Source organism: Palaemon carinicauda, chromosome 3, assembly GCF_036898095.1.
Source record: "Palaemon carinicauda isolate YSFRI2023 chromosome 3, ASM3689809v2, whole genome shotgun sequence".
NCBI lineage: Eukaryota > Metazoa > Arthropoda > Malacostraca > Decapoda > Palaemonidae > Palaemon > Palaemon carinicauda.
Window position 1 is genome coordinate 116,218,434 of NC_090727.1, and position 23,429 is coordinate 116,241,862.

The window sequence follows — 23,429 nt, forward strand, 5'->3', positions numbered from 1 at the left end:
TCGTTGGGGTTGCTTGGCGATCCTTCGAAGGAGGCGTTACTGCAGTTTTTGCATCGGGGTGCTGAGCTATCATCGGACGTCGACCCTTTGTAAGTTGTTAACGTTGTGGTGTCGGAGAGCTTGTCAGCTGTTCCACCAGCTTCACCATCTTCGGTGCTGAGGTCTTCTCTCCTTCCCCTGATGAACATCCTTCAGGGGGAGAGCAAGGTTAGTAAAGGGTCTCGCATACAGATTCTTCTTCACAGGCCTGCTGTCGATCAGCTTGCTGATCTCGCTCTCCTTCACCGTCACGTCGGCGTCAGGCGACCTCACCGTGTCTGTCCTCCTCTCCGCCTGTAGGGTGGTCCTGCTCCTTCGACCAAGAGGTATCTCTTGGCTTCCACTCCTCCTCAGTCATCTTCTGCGGAAGAGGTTGTTCGACCTTCATCTCCATCTCAGACCTCCTTTCGTCTCTCCATGTCTCGCCAGGCTATTGCCCAACATTCGCCTACTCGACAGTCTCCATCGTTCGGCAGAGCGTGAATCATCTACGCGTTCACCTCGTAAATCGCCTGACCATCATCATCATACAGTACTCGTGTTCCGTGTGATCGTCAATGAGCATTTTTTCTTGTAAAACCGGTACAGTCGGTTACTCGTAAATAGTCTTCTGACGCTTTCAACGTATGAATCGCTCGACCATCGTCATCATGCTACGTCTACACCGAGTCTAGCTCGTCAGTTGCCTGACCAACGTTAACGTTCGACTTCTCGTGCATCACCTACATGTGGGGTTACATGTGAATCGCCTCTTCCAACTGACCATTGACATCGAACGTCTCGTACTCCTCCTAAGCGTTCGCTCACTCGTGAATCGTTCGCTACGCAAGAATCGCAGACAACACGGGAATAGTGTCCTCCACAGAAATTGCCGGCCCGTCAACAGTCCCCTGCCTTGCCGCGTTCACCTGCTCACCAGCGTTCAGGGGAAGAGCAAGTTTGCCCGCTCGCAAGCGTTCGCCTACTCGGCAGCGTTCAGCTGCTTGGCCGCGTTCTTCTGCTTCTCAGCAATCGCCTGCTCGTCAACGTTTGCCTGCTTGGTACCAATCACCTGCTTGGCAACGTTTACCTGCTTGTCAGCGATCACGAGACACGTATACTATCTCCGTCTCGAGAGACGCTCTATCATCCATCGAACCAGCGTCCTCTCATCCTCGTCCGCTAAACTCCTCCCACCTTTGGGTGTTAGCCAGAGGAGATATTACGACTTCATAGACGAGGCAGTCTCGACTATGTCACTCCCACTCCTTGGAAGAGCTGACCGAGGGAGTTTCTCTCGAGAGGCTCTCTTTACGTCGGGTCTCTTTCTCAGTGTCTGAGATTCTAAACCAAGGAAAGGTTGCGAAGTATGCCATGCAGGCTACTTCGTTGCTGGATCATTGGTTAGGATTAATAGGAATCCTGGTGCGAACTGAGGATTTCTCTAAGGATTGTACCAGGAAGGCCTTGGAGACTTTCCTTCTCTTGGGTACTTGCACCATTGAGTTTCTGGTCCACCAGGTAGTGACCCTGTGTCAACACCATTTTGAAACTTAGGGATGCGGTGTCCGAGAGATTTCACCAGCAGGTCCCGAATGCTGAGATCACTAGGCTTCGAACCTCCTCCATGGAGGGGTCCTTCCTCTTTGAGCTCGTCGAGCCGGCTGCGGAAAGGTGGAAGAAGTCCAACACGGACTCCCCCCCCTTCATAGGGCCCTTACAGCTCGGCCCTACAGACCACCAACCCCTCAAAGACCACTCAAGGTGAAGTGTCATCGAAGAAAACGGCAGCCATCCCAAAACTTTAAGGTGTCTAAGAATACCTTTCCTGTTAGGGCGGGAAAGGCAGCAATTTCATCCGTGGAGGCAAACACCAGAGAGGTGGTGGTATAAACCGCAAACGCTACGAGAGGTCATCCCCCTGCTCGTCCACCAGTGGGGGGGATGTCTTCAAAGCTGCTGGACCAGGTGGATGCAGCTCAGGGCCGAACCGTGGACGGTCTCCATGATCCACTCGGTATCGTGTCCTGTTCATTTCATCAATCCCTCCCACTGACCAAGAATCCACTGCCTATGAGCCCCTTTGCGATGGGGCAAAGGGGAAGGCCCTTCGGGCCCAAGTCCACTGAATGACAGCCAGTGGAAAATGTAGTTAGGAAAGTTCAATAATTTTGTGTACTGAATGTTACAAAGAGGGTCTTTGGATTACAAAATAGCAATAAGGAAGATTTCTGATGCCTGAAAGTTACTTGAATATCAAATGTAAAATTATGGAGAAGGAAACTTTTATGAAAAATGGACTGGCCTTGAATAAGGTGGAACATTTGTCATTTTGTTACACACTGTACCATAAAGTAGGAGAGTAAGAATATGCCTGTGGATGAAAGTTGCTAAATCCTTGGTAATTTTTGCTGAAGAGGGTGGCATTTTATTTATATTTCTATTGTATTGTTTAAGGTAACTGGAGTTTTTAAGTACTGAACTGAATTAGACCTTAACTTTTTGGCTTATTTTATTGATTTTAAAAGAATTTAACAACATTCTTACAGCATTACTGAATGACCTTCCCATATGTAGTAGCCTAACATTGGTTCTAAACACTGAATCCATCTATATGACTAGATTTAATATAGTTAAAAATTAGTTCATATTATATTTTGTACCCTACAATTTATTGAAATTTGACCAATTAATTCCTCTGAAGTTATTTATTTTTTTATTTTTTTATTTTTTTTGTAATTTTTAGATGCGGCTGTGACTACTGTTAAGAGCAATCCTCCAAGCTCTTGGAAATTGAAACATTCTGCGAGTTTCAGTGCTTCGATAGGACCTGCTCGTAGCGATGCAGATGGGAGTGATGATGAAAATGAAGCTTTGGCAGTGCCAGAGTTTAGACATGCTTTTAGCGATGCCATTGCCCAGGCATTAGATGCAGCAGCCAAAAATGCTGTTTGTAAGTATTTTCTTATTGCTATTGTTTTTTATTAACTGTCGGGATTTTCTGATGTTGTACTTGATGGTGCGTGTTGGTAAAATTAAGGCTCAGATATGGAGGAAAACCATAGTGATGTATATCTGGTTATTTCAAAATGGTCTTGTCATTTTCCTCTTGCATACTATCTATCTCCTGAAGACACAAGGGCATGTGCTTTTTGCCCGTGTAACAAATCGGCATTAAGATAAAGTGATTTATTTTAAATTGCTTGTCACTTCAGAAAACAGGTATTATTAAGATTTTATTTAACCCTTTAACTATGATAACGTCACTATACATCAAAACATGCCTGGTGATATACACGGTGACGTCCGGTTACATCATTATCATTATTATTATTACCTGTATTATCATCATCATCATCATCATCACAAGCTTTTAATGTAAACCATATCGAGGTTAGAATTACTCTTATATCCTGAAAAAGATTATAGGACATGATCATGTATTACTCTTCACACTCGAAGTATCACTAAAAAATCTCTTCCTGATATCATCCCCTCCTCTTTCTTTCTATAGCCAACCAATGAAGTTTTTGGGATTTTAGCCTTTATTTCAGATTGTGTAAGAGCCATTTTAGTCTGTTTTTATGTTGCCATTTTGATCCACACTACACTCTCAAGCCATTTGCAACATTCCCTACCTGAGGCATTACTCAAATTCCCCCTGACATCCCTAACTTGCAGTAGAGATGTAGATCCTCACTTCTCATTTACTGCCAACCAAAATATTTCCGATTCTAGTTCTTATTTATGAGTTTTTTAAGGTCTATTTTAGTGTGTGTTTCTATATTGCCATATTGTTCAAGTCACAGAGAAAACATGATGTAGCTCTTCAAACACCATCGAATCTCCGACTAACCAAAAAGTTGTACCTGTAAAGCAAGTTGAAACAAGTTGAAACAGGACAAGGTTTACAGTATCTTTTTCTTATTCTTTTTTTCTCAACTACCATTTCTACAAAACACATTTCATGTCTTGTATATTTCATATTAGATTTGTTCATTGTTTTCACAAGTAAAAATTAACCTACTGTCATTATTTCCATTTATTGCCATACTACGCTGTATTTGTCATGTTCTTACATGTGCAGTCTATTTCGAAGTCCTTGAAATACAGGTAGGGACTGAGAGAAGTTGATCTGGTAGTATGTCGAATTTAAAAAATGAAGTTTCGGTAGATCTATTATGCTGCGTCATGATTCGGCAATCGTCCAAGTCATATTTTATCAAAATTTTCTCACTGTATATCATTATTTGATTTTCTTGTTTCATGGGATATATGCTCTATTGAAGCATTTTTTATTCTATTTTTCATTTGTTCCAACACAGAGTACTTACCTCGAACTACTTTCTTAGGAGTATTTGGGATTCTCCTCCCAACCGACCAGAATTTTGTGTAGTTTCCCCTATCTCCGTTTTCTATAGTGGGTCCCTCTGTAGCGGATGAATACGTGCCCTGACGCGACCCGGGTCAGTGAGCGTGCGTGGCCAGGTCTCGGTCATCAGTAAGTTTCTGGTCGCGATGTGATTAACATCTCGCCGCGTTCTCTTCACCCAGTGCGACCCTTTGTGTTCCCACGTGTTCTACCCTAACCTTATCCACCTCTTTCCTCTGTGTACCTGTGTCGCTTGGTGCTTTAGTGTTCAATTATGGAGCATCCTCGTCGTTGCCCCGGGCCTATGGCCGGTAAATCTTGTGGTGCGTTTCTGTCTAAGCCGGAGGTCGACCCTCACACTTGTGTTCTTCGTGTAGGGGCAGTGTTTGTTCCTCTTCAGCCACGTGTCCAGAGTGCGAGGCTTGGCCCAAGATCCAGTGGGTTCTCTACGGAACAAAGAAAAAGAAGGCAACCAAGAGATCGCCCAAGAAGGTTAGCATCTCCTCGCAGTTAGCGTCGCCCATCGGAGAGAAGTTCCCTACCTCCTTCCCCTACCCAGAGTAGGGGACAAGGTAAGTCTGTTGCAGGGAAGCGGCCTATTGCCCTTCCCCAGGAGTCTGATATTCCTGATGTGGGGGATGTTGTCGGGTCAGGCATGTGGGGCGCCTGAGGGGGGGCGGGAGTTTGTTCGGGGGACGAGGTCCTGGTGCCTACAGGACCCGTCTCGGCCGAAGATCCGATGTGGGGGAAGCCAGCTACAGCCCCTTCCCCAGCATCTTGGGTATGTGTTTCAGGTGCTTCAGCGACCAGGGGAGAAGACGACTAAGAAGCAGGGTCGTCGAATTCAGATTCCATTGCTTGGACGGCCCCAGGACACCCTTCAGGTTGCCCATGAGATTAGAGGAAGAGTTCAACAACTGGTTCGCTCCCAAGAAAGCGCCTCGGTCTCCCCCGGCGCCGTCGTCAACACTCCCGCCAATCTTTTTGCAGCCTCCTTCGCCAGTAGAACGACACGAGGATCCCCCTGCTGCATTAGATGTATCGGTGGACTCGGTGGGCTCGTCTTCCTCCCCGTCATCGTTCTCCTCCTTTTCATCTGATTCGTTCTCCTCGGAAGATGAAGGCCCAAGGGGCTTGAGGAGGAAGCGGGAGAGGTCGCGCTCGCGCTCTGGCCACTCCAGGAAACGCGCTAGAACCTTCAAGAGGAAATACAAGAAGAGCCGTTCGTCAATGGATAAGTGGGTGCGAGTCACAATTCCCCCGGAGCGAACTTCTCAAAGCAACCAACGCTCCTGGCGCCTCCGGGTGGCTCCCTAGAGCCGCTGCTTCACCCTCGTGACATGGCTCCTCCTGTAGGCCCGACCGTCGCCAGAGGTCAACCCACCAGGTGACTTTCACCAAGCATAAGTCCGCGAAGGCACTGGCTCCATCCGCCCAGTGGAAAGAGCCTCTCCTTCGGCCCGGCAGCATGGCCCCAGCTCCTGGTCCCTCGATGGCTCTCCCCGAGCAGCAGGACCAGCCAGCAGATCTGGGGAAGCCCGCTGAGCTCCGCGGGAGGGAGTAGACCCATGACGGCTACTCCCGTTCCAGCGGATCAGCCCGCTCTACAAGTCGCCGCGCCAGTGGCTCGACATAGAGGAAGGTTCTAGCTTCCCACGCGGCTCCATCCGTTATCGACGAGGCTCCCCATGCGGATGACCAGGTAACGGAAGGCCTCGTAGAAGGAGGAGAGTGCTCTTCAGACGACGTCTCCTACCGGAAGGTCTTGGCCCTCATCAGGCGACACCACAGGCTGGATGAACCTAAGCCTTTGGCAGAGCAGGCCTGGCTCTCTGGACTGAGCAGATTGTTGGACAACCCTGTCCAGCAGAAGCCGTCCCTAACCCTCCCTCTGGCACCGGACGTTTAGCTGGGTATGGACCACATTGATAAGTTCATAGCCAGCCAAGCGGATGCCCCCAGGAGCCAGGTTTCCTCCAAACTTCTACCGGGACTTAGAACGAAGAAATGTTTTTACGTCCCGGATGGTCGCCGAGGAGGTCCCCGTACAATCGAGCCAGCTATCGCCATCTTAAATCAAGGAGGAGCAGAAGACAGAGCATCCTCCGCTCCGGTGTGCTTCTCACCAGCAGAAGCTTCCATGTTGGAGGATATGGCCCAAGACCTGGTCAACGTTTCTTCTTGGTTGGACTGGTGGGCCTGCTCCCTGGTGGGGTTCCAGTCCTCACATGACCCCTCCGTTCCTGAAAACCAGTCCTTATTACAGGAGTTGATCAGCTGGGGGGTTAAAGCCTTGAAATTCCTCTCCTTTCAGTTCCTCTCGCAAACAGCCAACTGGGTCCTATGGAAACGGGACACAGTTTTGAACAAGTTATGTAGGTTACCCGAGCGGGAAGCGAGGTCGCTGAGGAACTCGCCGGTGTGGGGCGAGTCCGTTTTTCCCCTAAAGACTGTCGAAGAGGTGATGGAGAGAGTCAGGAAACTCTTAGAAGCGGGGGAGTCCAGACCCCCGCCTGCAAGACGCCCAGCTCACAGGAGGCCCGCTTCAGACGGCCCTCACTCGTCCCATTCTTTGCCAGTCCAACCGAGGAGAGAGTCCCCGTCGGTGTCTTGGCACTAAGGCCCGCAGCCCTCCCGTAGGGGAGGTTCAACCCCGCAAGCCTCCTTTAGGCCCTCCTATTCCAACTCCAGGAGAGGACGCTCCAGCCGCACCTCTAGGAGAAGATAGGCAGAGAGGCCCCTTACTCCTGCCGAAGCCTCAGGTAGGGGGATGCCTCAAACACTCCTGGTAAGCTTGGCGGGACTACGGAGCGGATCCGTGGACCGTAGCAGTACTGAAGGACGGGTACAGGCTGCCCTTCCTAACGGAACCGCCCCCTCTAATTCCGGACCAACAGGCAGAGTGGTTGGCGCCCAAGGACCCCTTAAGAAGAGCGGCATTACAGGAGGAAGTGTCGGCCATGCTCGCCAAAGGGGCGTTGGAACCAGTCAAGAACCCCACCCCGGGGGTTCTACAGCAAACTCGTTTATATAATTTTTTCACTTTAAAAATCTCCGTAATTAATATTATATCAGCACCATTGTTATAGAGATGTGTTTATACAGTTCATTCATAGCCATTATTTTTCACAGGAATAAGTCTCTCTCTCTCTCTCTCTCTCTCTCTCTCTCTCTCTCTCTCTCTCTCTCTCTCTCTCTCTTTTTGGGGGGCGTGAATTTTTTTTTTTCCAGCAGTCTTTTGTTTGTTGTACCATATGCCTACAGTACTTTGTGTCAAAGGAAGCAAATGGATGTTTTCATTACATTTCTGTACATTGTGAAAATGATTATTACTGACGAGTAGTTTTATATCTTTCTGCGGCCATGTATCAAGGAATTATTACAGATTAACATGGTCACTTCAACTAATAACTTTTTGTCTTTTTACATAGAATAATTGTCCTTTACCATTATTTAGAGAAAATTATTTAAAACAAATTTCTGTAAAAATTATTCTATAATTACTTCACAATGAAAGGAAAAATATTTGGTTATTGAGTGAAATACAATAGAAAATAAAGCAAACTTGAAAAATGTATCTGTAATCAGCAGTAAAACAAATGTGGAAATGGATGTTATTATAGAGTAAGTGAGCCTGTATATCAGATGGCAACAAATCTTGCATGTAAAGCTGATCCGCTACCTTGTAATGATGGAGCAAAAAAAAAAATAGAGCGTATGTCTGTTGTATCGTCTTATTTTTTATCATAGACAAAAGAGGTTAGATATTTCTTTAGTAAAGTGGAATAGTCGAAAGATGTTGAAGAAATAAAATTTAAAATTACGGTGTGAGTGTACTAAGATTTGGGGCCAAAAAGTTTTGATATATTTTACTCCGCCGTCATGGAGGTGGAAAGAGCCGGTAAGACATGCCACCGAAAACATTGGCAGCGACCCCCGAGGTGCAACTAAGTGGTCTGTTATAAAAAAAATGCTGAATCAAGAATTACCCACTTCACTACACAGTCTTTCCTACCCCTTTTCACAAGTTAAAGGAGAGTTGTATGTCTATTCATTTATATCATATTACAAATGTTTCCAAGGACTATATTCATCATCCATTTTAGAGGAAGAGAATATATATTCATGCCGGAATATAAATAGCCAGTAATAAATGTTATCTTCCAACTACAGTATTAAGAAATATTGGGTACACAAATAATCGGATGGGGAATTTCTCTCTCTCGCTCTCGCTCTGTGTGTGTGTGTGTGTGTGTGTGTAGACAAGTTTGTTTATTGTATGCCTTGTAATGATACATTATTGTAGACATTTTGTCAAAGGAAAGATATTTGAACATTTCTCCATAATGTGAAATATTTTATTTAGTTTTTTTTATATATTTTGAAATCTATCTATTGTGAAATTATTTCATAATCACTCAGCAGTAATGAGATGAAAATGCAAATATACAATTTAAACATGCAATTCCTGGTAAAAAGAAAAAAAAATATCTAATTCACAATTCTCGTATACAATTACTGAGAGGGGACGGGTGCCTCATACCGAAGATGTTAAGTGAAAATTGGAACAAACTAATGAAAGTTTGAAACTTGTGGATCTGCACTGATGTAGTTTCCAAAAATGCCCAGTAAATTTGTCTAGAAATCAGACTGACTCTTTTGTAACTAGTTTTCTTTTCATTACTATATTGACTTTTCAAACTTTCTTTTTTGCAGCTAAGAATGGGGAAAATGCTGCATGCGGCAGTGTTGGCAAGAAAGGGAAAAAGAAGAAACAAAAACAAGTTTTGTTGTTTTCGTCAGGAGGATTCAACTGAAATCCAGTTCAAACAATCATTGTTTATGAGTTACAGGTTGCAAGGATGCAGTGTTTTGTTTTGCATTGTTTGTTTTCCCATTTTATGTAATTCACTGCTATGCTACTCTCAGTTACCACCAAGCAATTTTAATTGTAAGTTCTTAGTTTTACAGTACTGATAAGTTAAAAAGTTTATGAAACAAAACAAAAATACACAGCTGGTTCTAATATTTGGTGGTACAGTATTAAGAAAAGTAAAGATAGCTGTTGAATATTTCACTTTCATTTTAGTTTGCCATCATTGTAGTTCCTTTATATTCATTTATAGAAATGGTTCTTCCAATACTGAAGATTGGTGTGTTTGAACCTAGCTTACCAAGTGCTTTGCCCAATAGAAGTATGCTGTACTTATTACCTAACCAAATTGCTGACAGTACTGAGTGTCAACATGATTAATTCCCTGTGGCTGTAGGGCTCTTGTTCATATGTCTTGCCACAGTGTTACTTAATCCCCAGAATGCTTTGTTTTTCTCATCATATTTCACACTACAGTAGAGAGGACAGTATGTCGGGCATCTGGGCAAGTCTTTAGTTTTCACCTATGTTAGGGTTTCTCATTTGTTTGTGATATTTTAAGATTGTTTACATGGATGCAAATTTGTTACGTCAATGCAACTCAATTGGTATTGTAATCTGTGCATTACTTGGAAATGCAACACACATGCTTTCCATAGTGAATAAAAAAAACATGAAAATGTCTCTGCAATTTGCTTTTCCCAATTTTAGAAGTCATTGGTTATAATTATGTATTTTTTTCATTAATTTTTTGGGCCAAATTGATAAATTTTTGTTCAACTCTTCATTCAGTGTGATCCATTGCTAGTCATACTAAAACCCTTTTCACTCAGGAAGTGAATGTGAAAATATAACCTGATGTTTAGTGAAAGAAAATTAAAGTACAAGAAATACCTTTACAGTACTGTAATTAAAAAGCTAGAGCGAGGATGAAAGGATAAATAAAATCTATTAGGTACTGCAATGTTCTCATTGGCTTAGAGACAATTTGCCATTAAAAAACTATTGAAATCCTAATGTCCATATAACCAGTTGCTTGATCTTGGTGCAGAGTATTTGAGTAACTTCGGCCAAACCTTACATGACCAGATGGTGAGTGATGAGAATTGTTCTTATTGAGAATTCATTGTCCATATTTATACAGATAAGGTTGCTCCAGTGTGGTTCAAAACTAGTTATGGTCTTCATACTTGTTAGTGGTTACTGGGTAGTGAGAGGGGCCAAGGTACCAGCCACGAGTCGAGCTATTACTGCTAGTGTTATTGGGTACTATAACTGGCCAGATAGTACTACATTGGATCCCCCTCTGTGGGTATGGCTTTTTTCCAATGACTACCAATACACCAAGTAGTCTTGCCAATTCTTTACACATTCTCTTTGCTCATATGCTTAACAACACTATGATAACCAAAAATTCTACTTCGCTCAAGGTGTCAGTTACTGCACTGTAATAGTTCAGTGGCTACTTTCCACTTGGTATGGGTAGAAGAGAGACTTGAGTAATGATGAGCAACTCCTCTTGAAGGACTCTCAAATCAAACCATTATTTTATATTCTTGGGTAGTGCCATAGCCTCTATATCAGTCATGCAGTCTTGAGTTAGAGTTCCCTTGTTGAGGGTACACTCTGGCACACTATCTCTTCTTTGTTTATATATGTATGACAGATGTGTTTTAATGTTACTGATCTCAAGATATTTTATATTTTTCCTTACTTTTTATAGCCTAATGTAGTTTATTTCCTTATATCCTTTCCCCATTGGGCTATTTTCCCTGTTGGAGCCCTCGGGCTTATAGCAATCTGCTTTTCCAATTAGGGTTGTAGCTTAGCAAGTAATAATAGTTAGTTTATTTTTCATGAAGCATAGAAACTGAGGGTATTACCTTGTTTTGCCATTTTCCTCCATTAACAAAGTATGTGTTCAGTATAATGAAATAAGGTACAAGTAACGTTAATAAAAACTGTATGGAGCAGAAGCAAAAAAAAGAAAAGAAATACCAATAGATGTAGGAAGTGTGATTAAGATTTATCTGAGTACTGTACTGTGCTTGACCTTCCTAACCAATGCCATTCTTTGCACTGTTACGTTGTTAACAAACAAATTGGGTAAAGGTTTACGCAAAACACTTGACCCTTGCATTAAAAAAAAAGCAAATAAGAATTTTCTCCTAAAAGGTTATTTACTTGTCAGTGTGAAAGATTAAAAAATTTATTCAGTTGGCCCTCCTTAACTGTGGGTGATGATTACACTAATAATAGGGTACCCTAGACTTTTTTTTCATTACATGTGATTATTACCTTAGTACTGTAATGGTACTTTTAGATGTAAAATACTCTATAGCAGTAAATGTATTAAATATGGTAATAATATATAGTACGAACACTAGGCTAACACGTTAGCACTGCACTAAAGGAATTCCTGTTTCGCTAGGAATTAATGCATCATATATCAACCGTCATTTCACACAACGAATATCAACATTGCACTACACTGGATAATAAAAATAGAAGAAACAAAAATTCAATCGGTTTACAACAACTAGTAATCACCTGAAGAACTTCACCACATTTCTTTCAAGATGTTCCAACAAAGATTGACTCTGACAGCAAAAAGTCGTGTTCCAGTAATGCATCCAAACTCTCTTACTTTACTTACTTTACTTTGATGGCTGCTTCTCCGGTCCTATACAGCAGGAGAGCACCACTCTGTTCAGGACCTCCGCTGTCGTTTTACCTTGTTCCTTCAGAGTATTTAACGTTTCATTTACTGTTAAATCGTCACTGTTGTAAGACTGTTGAAATCAGAAAGTCTTCAGTTTCCTCTTGAAAGCCTTAATGTCTTCAATCATTTGAATGTTTCGTGGGAGCATATTTAAAGGCTCTGGAGCCTAAAGTAGACATATATCTAGGTTCCAACAGTTTGAAGCCATATGTAACTATTCTCATGTTGACACGATTTGTTGGCTGCGCAATATGTAGCAATTCTCTTAAGTATTTTGAACGACTGGTTCTGATAACCTGGGGTGTTATTGTACATATTTTAAATTCAATCCTCGCTTTAATCGGCAGCCAGTGTAAAGTAATTAGTATAGGGGTGATCCTTTCTCTAGGTGGGACACCTTTTATCAGTCTTGCCCCTCTGTTTATTATGTTTTGTAATTTCTTAAGTTGCACTTTTGGTAAATTGTAATCGATAAGAGTTACAGTAGTCAATTCTGGTAATAACACAATTTATCACAAGTTTCTTTACAGAATTTTCGTCCAGGTCCTTTTTTATAAACGCAATATTTCATAGATGATAACCAACAGTTTTTATTACATTATTTATTTGGGCATTGAGAGACAAGTTACAATCAAGACATACACCTAGATCTCGAACTTTACTTAATATCGGCACAGAGTCATTATTCATGTTCATTTGAATATCGCCCAAGTTTCTCACGCTGTTTCTCTTACCCACCACCATGAATTCAGTTTTGCTCTCAATTAATTTTAGTTGTTTAAATATCATCCATTCTCTAACAGTATCAAGCATTTGGTTTAGAGTTTCAGTAGTGTCATTTATATCATTTATGAAGAAGTAAAATTGAGTGTCATCCGCAAATAGTTTGAACTTAACGCCATGTTTTTGTAGTATTTTCAATAGACCAATAGTATCTATGCGGAATAATATTGGGACAAGTACACTCCCCTGGGGTACCCCTCCGTTCAAGGGTTCATATGATGAATAAGTTTCCAATTTGTACACAGTAATTTCTCCCAACTAAAAGTTCCATTCTTAATTATTGCTAAGTTGATTCAGTATATAAAAACTTAAACATGTAAATGAAAATGGTTTACATCTTTCAAATCTGTTTTCTAAAGACTGAGATATTACTTGTGGAGGGAAGAGGAGTGAGCAGTTCTTGAATATTTTCTCCTGTCCTTGGGAGAATGTGGGCTAAGAGAAGAGTTATATTGTTATGCAACCATAGCTAAAACTTTAAATAAATAGAACAAAACGGATTTTGAGCGTAGCGAAAAATCTATATTTGGGTGAGGTAGCCATGTCGTCCTGATGGAAGTTCCTTCAAAGGTAGCTTCCTAGGTATATTTGACTACAGTGATATATCACAGAGAATTTACCAAAGGTACCCAGAATTCTAACTCCTGGAGCGAATATCCCCTAAAATTTTACTAAGGGATATCGTGTAATATCAGAGGACGTATTCTTGACACGTCTCCTGGCTATCTACACCCCCAACAGAGCTTTCACTACGAGGGGAAAGAGAGGCAAGAATAGGGTGAGTCGTTCCAGAGACATCGCTCTCGACGAGTCACTACTGTACCGCAAATAGTGCGCCTGTCTGCCACCCGAGGCGCCACCGTCATTCTTTGTAGCTTTGTAGGTGATGCAGATACAGTACTATAGGGTGGGATTAATTATCCTTTTGTCCCAAAAGAGGGTGGGTCCATCAGGACGACATGGCTACCTCACCCAAAAATAGATTTTTCGCTACGCTCAAAATCCGTTTTTTGGGCTTAGGCCATGTCGTCGTGATGGAAGTGTACCAGAGCATTAATGTATCTGTGGATTTCCAATAGTGCCGTTCATCTCGAGCTAAATCTTTCCTCTTCGGTCTTTAGACCTAGAGACACTTGATGTTACCGTTATACTGTACATCAATCAGCTGATCATAAAATATGTCAGTGCTTCCTGCCCCCTACAGGGAAGAGTCTGGGTAGACTCGAGGAAAAAACCTGAGTATTGTGAGTTCTGGGAAAAATCTAGCAAACAGTTTGTATATTAGTGTCAACATATACGTAAAGCATAGTCTGTACTAGGATAGAAATGGCTTGGGCAGATTACTGTGAAGAGACGGACAGGTTTATATATGTGTAGGAACACTTTAAACAGTAAAATGAACAGTCTAGTACAACAAGGTCTTACCTGTTTGCCTGGAACACCATGAATCTTAGTTCTAGTATTGACTTAATTATCAAGAGTCAAGGATGCTCTGACTTATGCATTTAAAGAATTGTTTAAATGACTATTAGAGTAAATATTTGGGGCGAAGGAGACGCAAATATTCGTTCTATTGTTTATTACAAACAATTACAATGTATGTTGAATAATTCTACATACGAGCATAAACAGTAATAACAGAATAAAAAAGGGGTTTGCCTGAAAAGGAAAACATTAGCCACTCAAAGGAAACATGCAGTTTCGTTCTATAATTTGTTGTTACTAAAACACTGTGCATATAAAAATGCCTGGCACTTGTGTCAGTTTATTATGCTTAATGTCACCTGTATAGGGAGAACAGTCTATAGTGTTATCACTTAAACACAAAACTAACACAATATGTCTTGTTAGTCTATCGTGTACACCCTTCACTATAAGTCCCTAATAGTGCACTGTTCTTCGCAGGAATCAAGCAGCGGGTTTTATCACACTGCCCGCCGCCACCACATGAAACTTAATTTCTTGTAATTGCTTCGCGTAGTGCTTGAAGAAGACCCTCGAGGACTACCATCCAGTATAAGCACGGAGACTTTCAAACGACATTGTTTGGAAGAAATTCAGAGACGAGGCAACTTTCCTCGGATCATGACCTGTGGGTGTACTGTCTGGATCCGCTCTGCGAATCAAGTAGGTGATTTTCGCCCTAATCTGTTTCAAGGATAACGTTGAACCAGAAGTCTCTCCCCTGAAAAGCTGACCTCCCCCAAAGTCTGAAGTTCTACGAAGATAGACCTTTAGGCATTCCACTGGGCAGAGGGATGCTTCTTCCTTCAGAGGGCAGATTCTCCAGGGACCCCACCGTTTAGTGGGTAGCTCGTTCTTGGCGAGAAACGTCGGGTCTGGAAAGAGGTTCAGTTCTCCATTGTCTGTGAACTGAATGTGGCCATCATCTCTCGAGAGGGACACTATTTCGCTAACTCTGGCTCCCGAGGCTAGTGCAAACAAGAATATCACCTTCCGAGTCAAGTCTTTCAGCGAGCAATCTTCATTATTCAGGGTTGATGCTAAATGAAGAACTTTGTCCAAAGACCATGTAATGGGCTTAGGAGGAGCTGCGGGCCGAAGTTTTGCGCAGGCTTTAGGGATCTTGTTAAAGATTTCGTTGGAAAAGTCTACCTGGAAGGCATAAAGTATTGGTCTGGCCAGGGCGGATTTACATGTAGTAATCGTATTGGCTGCTAAACCTTGTTCATGAAGATGGATGAAGAAGGACAAACAGAAGTCCGTAGAAATCTCCTTAGATTTCTTCGCCTTGACAAAGGCCACCCATTTTTTCCAGGAAGACTCATATTGTCTTCTTGTTGACTTTGACTTGTACTCTTCTAGGAAGTTGATACTGTCCCTAGAAATCCCAAACCGTTTCTTGACTGCTAAGGCGAGAAAATCATGAGATGAAGGTTCTGGGTTTTCACTGATTAAGCTGAGACAGTCAATTTCTGCACTTGCTGAGTCAGAACTGGGTCCGGCAACGGATCAGTTTCAGGCGTAGTCCTGTTACCAGGGGGAACCAAACGCTGTTGGGCCACTTGTGGGCCACTATTGCTGCCGTCCCCCGAAAGGATCTCAGCTTGTCGAGGACTTCCAGCAGAAGGTTGGTTGGAAGGAATAGGTAGATCTTGGACCATCTGTTCCAATCTATGGACATTGCATCCATCGCTTCCGCTACAGGATCCTCGTACGGGGCTACATACCGGGGTAGCTTCTTGTTGTCGCTCGTTGCGAAGAGGTCTATCTGCAGTCCCGGGACTTTGCGTAAGATGAAGGAGAATGATTTTGCGTCTAGGGACCATTCTGACTCTATCGGTTTGGTTCTGGATAGAGCGTCCGCTGTCACATTGCGGAACCCTTGAAGGTGGACTGCTGACAAATGCCATCTCTTCTTCTCCGCTAAGCGGGGGATGGCTAGTATCACTTGATTTATGTGAGGCGATCTCGAGCCCTGTCGATTTAGGCATCTCATTATGACTTCGCTGTCTAGAACCAGACGGATGTGGATTGAGCAGCGGAGTTTTAGTTTCTTTAGGGAAAGAAAAACTGCCATGGCTTCCTGGAAGTTTATATGGAAGGTTTTGAAGAGGGGAGACCAGGTTCCTTGGACTTTCCGATGGTGAGAGTGACCTCCCCACCCTTTTGAGGCATCCGTGTGAACGGTGGCTGACGGTGGAGGTGGTTGTAAGGGAACCTTGTTCTTTAGGTTCTTGGCCTCCGACCATGGCTTGAGTAGGGATCACAGACGATTTGGTGTCGGTCTTTTTAGATCTCTTCTAGCGTTTGATGCGTATTTTCTCCAGACTCCTGATGCATCTTTTAATTGTGCTCTCAATACTGGATCTGTCACTGAGGCGAACTGGAGAGACCCCAACACTCTCTCCTGTTGCCTTCTTGATATCCTTGGGGATCGAAGAAGGCTTCTGATAGATCCCGTTATCTCTTTCCGTTTCTGTGATGGAATGGAAAGGCAGTGCGACTGCAAGTTTCAGTGGACACCCAGCCACTGAAACTTCTGAGCTGGAGACAGTCGGGATTTTTCCCGATTGATCTTGAATCCTAAGTGTTCGAGGAACTGGATCACTTCCATGGAGGCTTTCCTGCATTCTTCTTTGGATGCTGCCCACACCAGCCAGTCGTCCAGGTAGGCTACCACCTGGATTCCTTTTAGGCGAAGTTGATGAATGACTGCATTCGCAAGCTTGGTGAATACCCTTGGAGCTATGTTTAGTCCAAAGGGCATGGCTCTAAAGATGTACTGTCTTCTTTGTAGTTTGAATCCCAGGTAGGGGGAAACTTGACGGCTGATCAGAACGTGCCAGTACGCATCCGTCATGTCTATGGAGACTATGTATGCCCGTTTGGGAAACAGGGTCCTGATGTGTTGAAGCGTCACCATTTTGAACTTGTAGTTCACTATGAACTTGTTGAGTGGTGACAAGTCCAGAATTACTCTGAGCTTTTCCGAGTCCTTCTTCGGAACACAAAATAGCCTTCCTTGGAAGCTGACGGACTTCGCCTTCCGTATAACTCTTTTGTTCAAGAGTTCCTGAACATATTCTTCCAATATGGGGGTTGAGTGTTGGAAGAATTGAGGGAAGGTTGGTAGAGTTGAGCTCCAACTCCACCCTAGTCCGTTCTTGATTAGGCTGTGGGCCCAGGGATCGAAGGTCCAACGATCCCGGAAGTAGAAGAGTCTCCCTCCTACCGGTAGCATCTCACTTAGAGTGCTGGGAGGAGGATTTACCTCCTTGGCCACGTCCTCCCCTGTTGCCCCTACCTCTGGAGGGGCGTCTGGAGGAGCCTCGAAAGGATCCTCAAGACTTCGGCCGAAAGGTCGTAGACTGCCTTTCAAACACTGGGGTGAACACCAAAGACTGAGTCTCCAGGGTTTGGGGCACCAGTTGAAAGATGGTGGGTGGTTGTGCCACCGTCTGGTCGCTTTGATTTATTCTTCGGCTGGGGACCCTCGTCAGCTGAAGATTTCCTCTTGGTGGACAAGCCCCACTTGGAAAGGAGGTTTCTGTTTTCAGTGGCGGCTTTGTCTACGACCTCTTTGACCACTTCACTTGGGAAGAGGTCTTTTCCCTAGATGTTGGAAGCTATCAGCTTCCTGGGTTCGTGCCTCACCGCAGCCGAGGCGAACACGAACTCTCTACAAGCCCTTCTGGCTTTAATAAAGTTGTACAGGTCTTTAATCACTGTCGCCAGATGGGCTTTGACGAAGACCATGTACATGTCTGGTTTATCTGGGATGCTTGCCATTGTCTCCAGGCCAGTCTGTAAAGACAAGGAAGCAGCTAAGCGTTCTTTTGTCTCCTGCTCTCTACGCAGGAGAAAGTCCGACAGCTTGGGGAGGTCTTCGCCGAACTGTCGTCCGGCAATATCTGTCTTCAGCTTCCCGACTGTGAAGGTGTTGTGAACATCCTTCCAGTCCGCATCATCTGATGGAAAGGCTAGGGAGAAGGGTCTACACTCTTCGAGTGTAGGGGACGGTTTCCCTGCCTCTATTGCCTTTAAGGCTGCCTTGAGCCCTTTATCCATAAAGGGGAAGGCACGTTGAGGATCAGCAATGAAGGATGGGTGCTTCTTGCTGAGAGCCGGCACCTTAGAGCTAGTGAAGGCCCTCTCCTTTAAGGTGGTGGTCAATGAGGCCTGAGCCTTAGAGAGTTCAAGGACAATTGTTTCCTTGGGCTCTGTCTCCTCTTTGGACGCTGGTTCCGTCCTGAGACGGACGTAGCAGGCCGGGTAGGACCCTTTGCTGGGCCAGAATTCAATATCCTCTACTGGGACAGTACCCAGTTTATCTGAGAGGAAGATCTTCCCGCCCGACATGGGCATGTGCTCTGCGTACCTCCAAGGGTTAACGTCAGAGAAGGCAGGGAGATCCTTAACGTTCAGCTTCTTTGGAGCTAAACGTGCCGCAACCAGTTGATGGATTTCGGTCCGAAAAGAGGCCTCCTTCTCGATCGATTTCTGTTGCATGTCTTGCACCATGGACAGCAACGAGTGCAAAGTACTCGTAATCGAATCCAGTTGGGGCGCAGTGGAGGAAGTAGAAGGCACCGGCTCATTTTCTATGGCCAATGACAACGAAATCGTATCGGCTTTCTCCGGTAGTGGTTCGGGTGGAACATCATCCGCCTGATCCAGCTCCTCCACTAGGAGATCGTTCTCCGTCTCCTCTAAGACAACTGACATGTTGTCCTCAAGTTGGATGTTCTCCAAGGCATCCGAAACGTCAGATTCTACCGGAATCTGCACAAGGGGAATCTCAGGTTGAGCCTGGGGAATAACCACATCCGAAGATGCCCTAGGGAAGAGACATGCCCTCATCCTTTCATTAGGAAGGTATGGGCCGGAGGTATTCTTCTGAAAACCCCTAACCCATTTACGCAGCTTCTCCCTTGCTGCGTCCCTTGACTCAGTCGACTTTTGGTCATCAAAAGCCTCGGTTACCAGGTTAGTACATAACAGTACATTCCTGCGTGTCCCAATATTTGAGAGCCCCCTTGGTGATAGCGCAGCGAGCATGGGCCCTGCACATGTCGTAGCCGCAGACGTTCTTACTGCGGACCCGGCAAAAACTATTCCCGCACTCGGGATGCTCCTCCCGTAAAGAAAGGAAAAGTCTATTAGTATTCGGTGAAATTCTCAAATTTCAACATACATAATATGTTATATTAGCTTGGATAGGGTAAGCTATAGTAGGAAAGACACCTACATGTGTTTCCTGTCCAGCCAATTGCTATGACCTCCTCCAATATTGAAAACAGAATTCTTAAGAATCTTTAGGGGAAGATAATATCCTATGATATTAGTGTATCTTAACACAATCTTCCAGTTTCAATAATGGGGATTAAGGACAATAATGGATCATATCCATTAAAGGAAGAGAGAATCACTCTCTTATATGTGATGGTCTCACAATAGGCTGCCCATGAAGCACCTTGTAGGTTGGAAAAAACTTGGGCTACAGCACTGACTGTTTAGCAACAAGTTATCAGACTTGTCAGGCTTGCCAGGCCTGCCGGCATCTGCCGGGCAGGCCGGCACATGCCGGCCTATACTGGGCTATTGAAGGCAAGTATTGTCTTCTTAATATTGTGTGATATGCCACCGGCAACGGCTCTGGCGGCTGCCGGCGGCTCCGCCGACTGTCAGCGGCGGCGGCATTGCCGGCCGGCAGTAGTATCTGCCGGCAATGGCTCTGCCGGCTGTTGGCGGTGTCATGGTTCACTGCGGTCGGCGGCGGCTCTGCCGGCCGGCAGCCGAGGATCCTTCCATCAAGGAGAACCAAGGCAGTCGGCGGTAGAGGATCAGGATTGGGTGGCCGGCTACTCAGCGGCCGGCAGTCGGTACCCGAATGTCCAATATCTTTGGCCCAGTATGAAAGTAGGAGGGGTCAGTCTCCCCTTAAAAGGCAATACAAGAGCAATGGGGACATGTATGAAAGTATACTAAAGCCCCTGGGTTAGTAGCTTAGGAGCATTGAGAATCGATCACCGAAACTCTCTGTATACTATCTTGGAAGAGGAAAGCATAATTAAGTAATATCAAACAAGTGTAAAAAATTTGCCTGTGCTTCTATACAACTTTACCAGGATGGATATATCATGCATGAAGTGTGAGGGTGCCAAGGCTAGGAAGCCTAGCACTCGTGAGGCCCGTTCAGAATAGCCAAATTCACGACAACAAAGACATAATATAAGAATTCCAAGCTAAAAGTCTAAATAGCTAAAGTTATTAAAGCGTATAAATGCCGGGAAAAGGTCGTTCTGGCTAACTAAATGAACAGAAGAACGACCGCGTCACTGACGCCATCCAGCTGGCAGCAGCTCTTGTTACGTTAATTACGATCTCAATCGAAAAGCAAAACTGGTAAGAGTTTACATTTACACAAGATAAAGATATTACTTAACTTTCTAGAAGCTGATGAGGCTGGGGAAGACATCATAACATCCAAAATACTCCAAAATAGCACGAGAGAACGGAAAATCACCGGTCAAGCGAAGCTAGGATAGAAAGAATGACGGTGGCGCCTCGGGTGGCAGACAGGCGCACTATTTGCGGTACAGTAGTGACTCGTCGAGAGCGATGTCTCTGGAACGACTCACCCTATTCTTGCCTCTCTTTCCCCTCATAGTGAAAGCTCTGTTGGGGGTGTAGATAGCCATGAGACGTATCAAGAATACGTCCTCTGATATTACGCGATATCTCGTAGTAAAATTTTAAGGGATATTCGCTCCAGGAGTTAGAATTCTGGGTACCTTTGGTAAATTCTCTGGGATATATCACTGTAGTCAAATATACCTAGGAAGCTACCTTTGAAGGAACTTCCATCACAACGACATGGCCTGAGCTCAAAAAATAATTTTTGGGCTCAAGCCATGACGTCCTGATGGAAGGTTTCTTATTGGTAGCTTCCTTGGGTATATTAACTACTAAGATATTCCCAGAGAATTTAACCACAGGTTATCACAGAATTCTAACTTCTGGAGCGAGTATCCTAAAGGTTTCCCTTTAAGACATTGTATATCAACAGGGGACGCATGTATTAACACGCCACATAGCTATCTGCACCCCATATAGAGTTAACACTTCGATATGGAGGGGCGGAGAATAGCTGGGGAGCCGTTCCACAGCTATACTCGTCCGTGGCTACTTTTGGTACTCGAAACGTAAACAAACGGGCGCCATTGCTAAATGACTTCACGTCCGTCCTCATCCTTCTTTTATTAGCTTGCCTTGCTAAGACGGATTTTCCCTTGTGCTTTTTTATCGGCTTGCATCTTCGTAATGTCGCTACCTTCAGCCTCGCCTTCTTCTGGAAAGTTGAGTACCAGGTCCCAGTATTGTTTAAATAAGCTCTGACCGTAAAGTAACTTATACTTTTCGAGATATTTCATGTTTTCTGGCGGAGCTGTGCTACTACCGGACACGCCATTTTATGGCGTCGCTGTTCCCTTGCATGCCTTATTTAGCTAGCCTGAACAGCTTATTCCGGCCTTTTAACTAATTGATACTGTTAGTTATTTAGTCTTCATAGCTAGGAACTTCATATATCGTGTTTTGACGCTCTTTTATCGGTCATCGCCTGACCCCATACTAGATTGCTAGCTTAGCCCCTAGGCCAGATTGCCTAGCACAAGTGTTCATGCATGATATATTCCAGTGATCCTAGGTTAAGTTATGAAGATAGTGGCATTATTTATGATACTGTTTACTTTGATGCAAGTGTTTTCGCCTTCAGGGACCATATAGGGGATCGGTTTGATAGTGTGCCTTTCTAACCTAACCTAAATGTAGGACCCCTATATGCTCCCTTCACCCCCTGCCTTAGGGCATTCCCTCTGTGTGGCCATGCTCCCCCTACCACGTAAGGGGATCAAGTCCGTATCAGAGTACAGTATTTATCGCTTCTCTGTCCTCCCTAAGGGAATGATCCCCCCTTAGGGTTGCGTCTGAGAAAGAGGAACGGCCTGTCCTTTCTCAGTTGCTGAGGTTAGGTTACCTGACCTTCATTGCAACTTGCGATATGTCCTCCAGCCTACCTAGCTTGGGGTTTAACATCCCTGCTCTAGGTTAGGCCTCGGGGGGGGGGGGGGGGGGGGGGGGGGGGGGGCTAGTTCTGTACTTTGCTTGAAACGGTACCCATGCATCGTTCTCATTCAGGTTACCTACCCTAGGCTAGGGAGCGTCCTCCCTTCCTTGGTGGCCGTTTTTGTACAGAGCCTCCCCTATGGAAGACCCTTCTTCTTCTCCCTCCCCACCTATCCCTTAGTATGGTCTAGCCTATACATAGGCTAGCCTATACACATCTGTCCCTAGTCCTACAACTCCTCCTTAGGGTGGAGTGATAGGGCTATCTTGAGCTCCTGTGGGCAGGCCGCTCTGGTACATATACCCTTCATAGCGTCCTATGCGGTTAGCCACTGGAAGCGATTTGTCCGCAGGGGTTCCCCCCCTCTTGGGTGTACCCTAACCCTCCCTTGGGTTACTCTGGCACCCAGCCGACTGCCGGCCCCCTGCCATTGGGTGATAGGGCTCACCCCTATCATGGGTATACTCACTCAGGTGGGATGCTATAGGGGTTCGTATTCTTATCCCTCCATCCCTCCTTCTGTCTCTCTTCCTGTCCTGGTGCCGGTCCCTTGCCGCCTCTACTGCCGGCGATACCGCCGTCCCTTGGTGACACATTCCTAGATAACCTCCCTAGTCGACAGCCCTCCGCGTACCGGAGGGCTGCCGCCTTCCGTCGGTGTATGGCCGATGGCCCACCCTTACACTACCTAGTTTCGGTTGTCCGTCCTTCGGGCCGGCCTCCGGCGTGCCGGCATTGATTGCCGGCGGTCTGGGTATACCATAACTCCCTTCCTTATCCTATGATCTAGTCACCAAGCCAGCAGCCGAAGCCTCCGCCTCCTGCTGGCGTGCCGCCGCTGTGCCGGCGGCCGCCAAGCTGGCATTACACCTGACTTCTCTATGTGTCTTCCCTAATGCCATAAACCCTGCTTGAGCGGCCTCCGGCGTGTCGTCGGTGTGCCGGCACCCTCCGGAGACACCAAGAGACTTGCACCCCTTCTCCCAGCTATCAACTACATGCTGATAGCCCTACACTGCAACCAGATAGCTTAGGTACCCCAATGGATAGGTATTGTCTTACCGTTCTA

The 23,429-nt window shown here is 44.9% G+C and overlaps 1 protein-coding gene across 1 annotated transcript in view; it reads left to right on the plus strand.

Moving 5' to 3' along the window:
* The window catches only part of LOC137638419 (E3 ubiquitin-protein ligase RNF10), a 93,146-nt gene extending 83,200 nt beyond the window's left edge, over positions 1-9,946 (plus strand). Inside the window, exons 13-14 of the mRNA XM_068370471.1 lie at positions 2,765-2,971; positions 9,107-9,946. Coding sequence (XP_068226572.1) covers positions 2,765-2,971; positions 9,107-9,207 — 308 coding nt within the window. The 3' untranslated portion in view covers positions 9,208-9,946. The remainder of the gene's footprint in view (positions 1-2,764; positions 2,972-9,106) is intronic.
* The last annotated feature ends 13,483 nt before the right edge of the window (positions 9,947-23,429 follow it).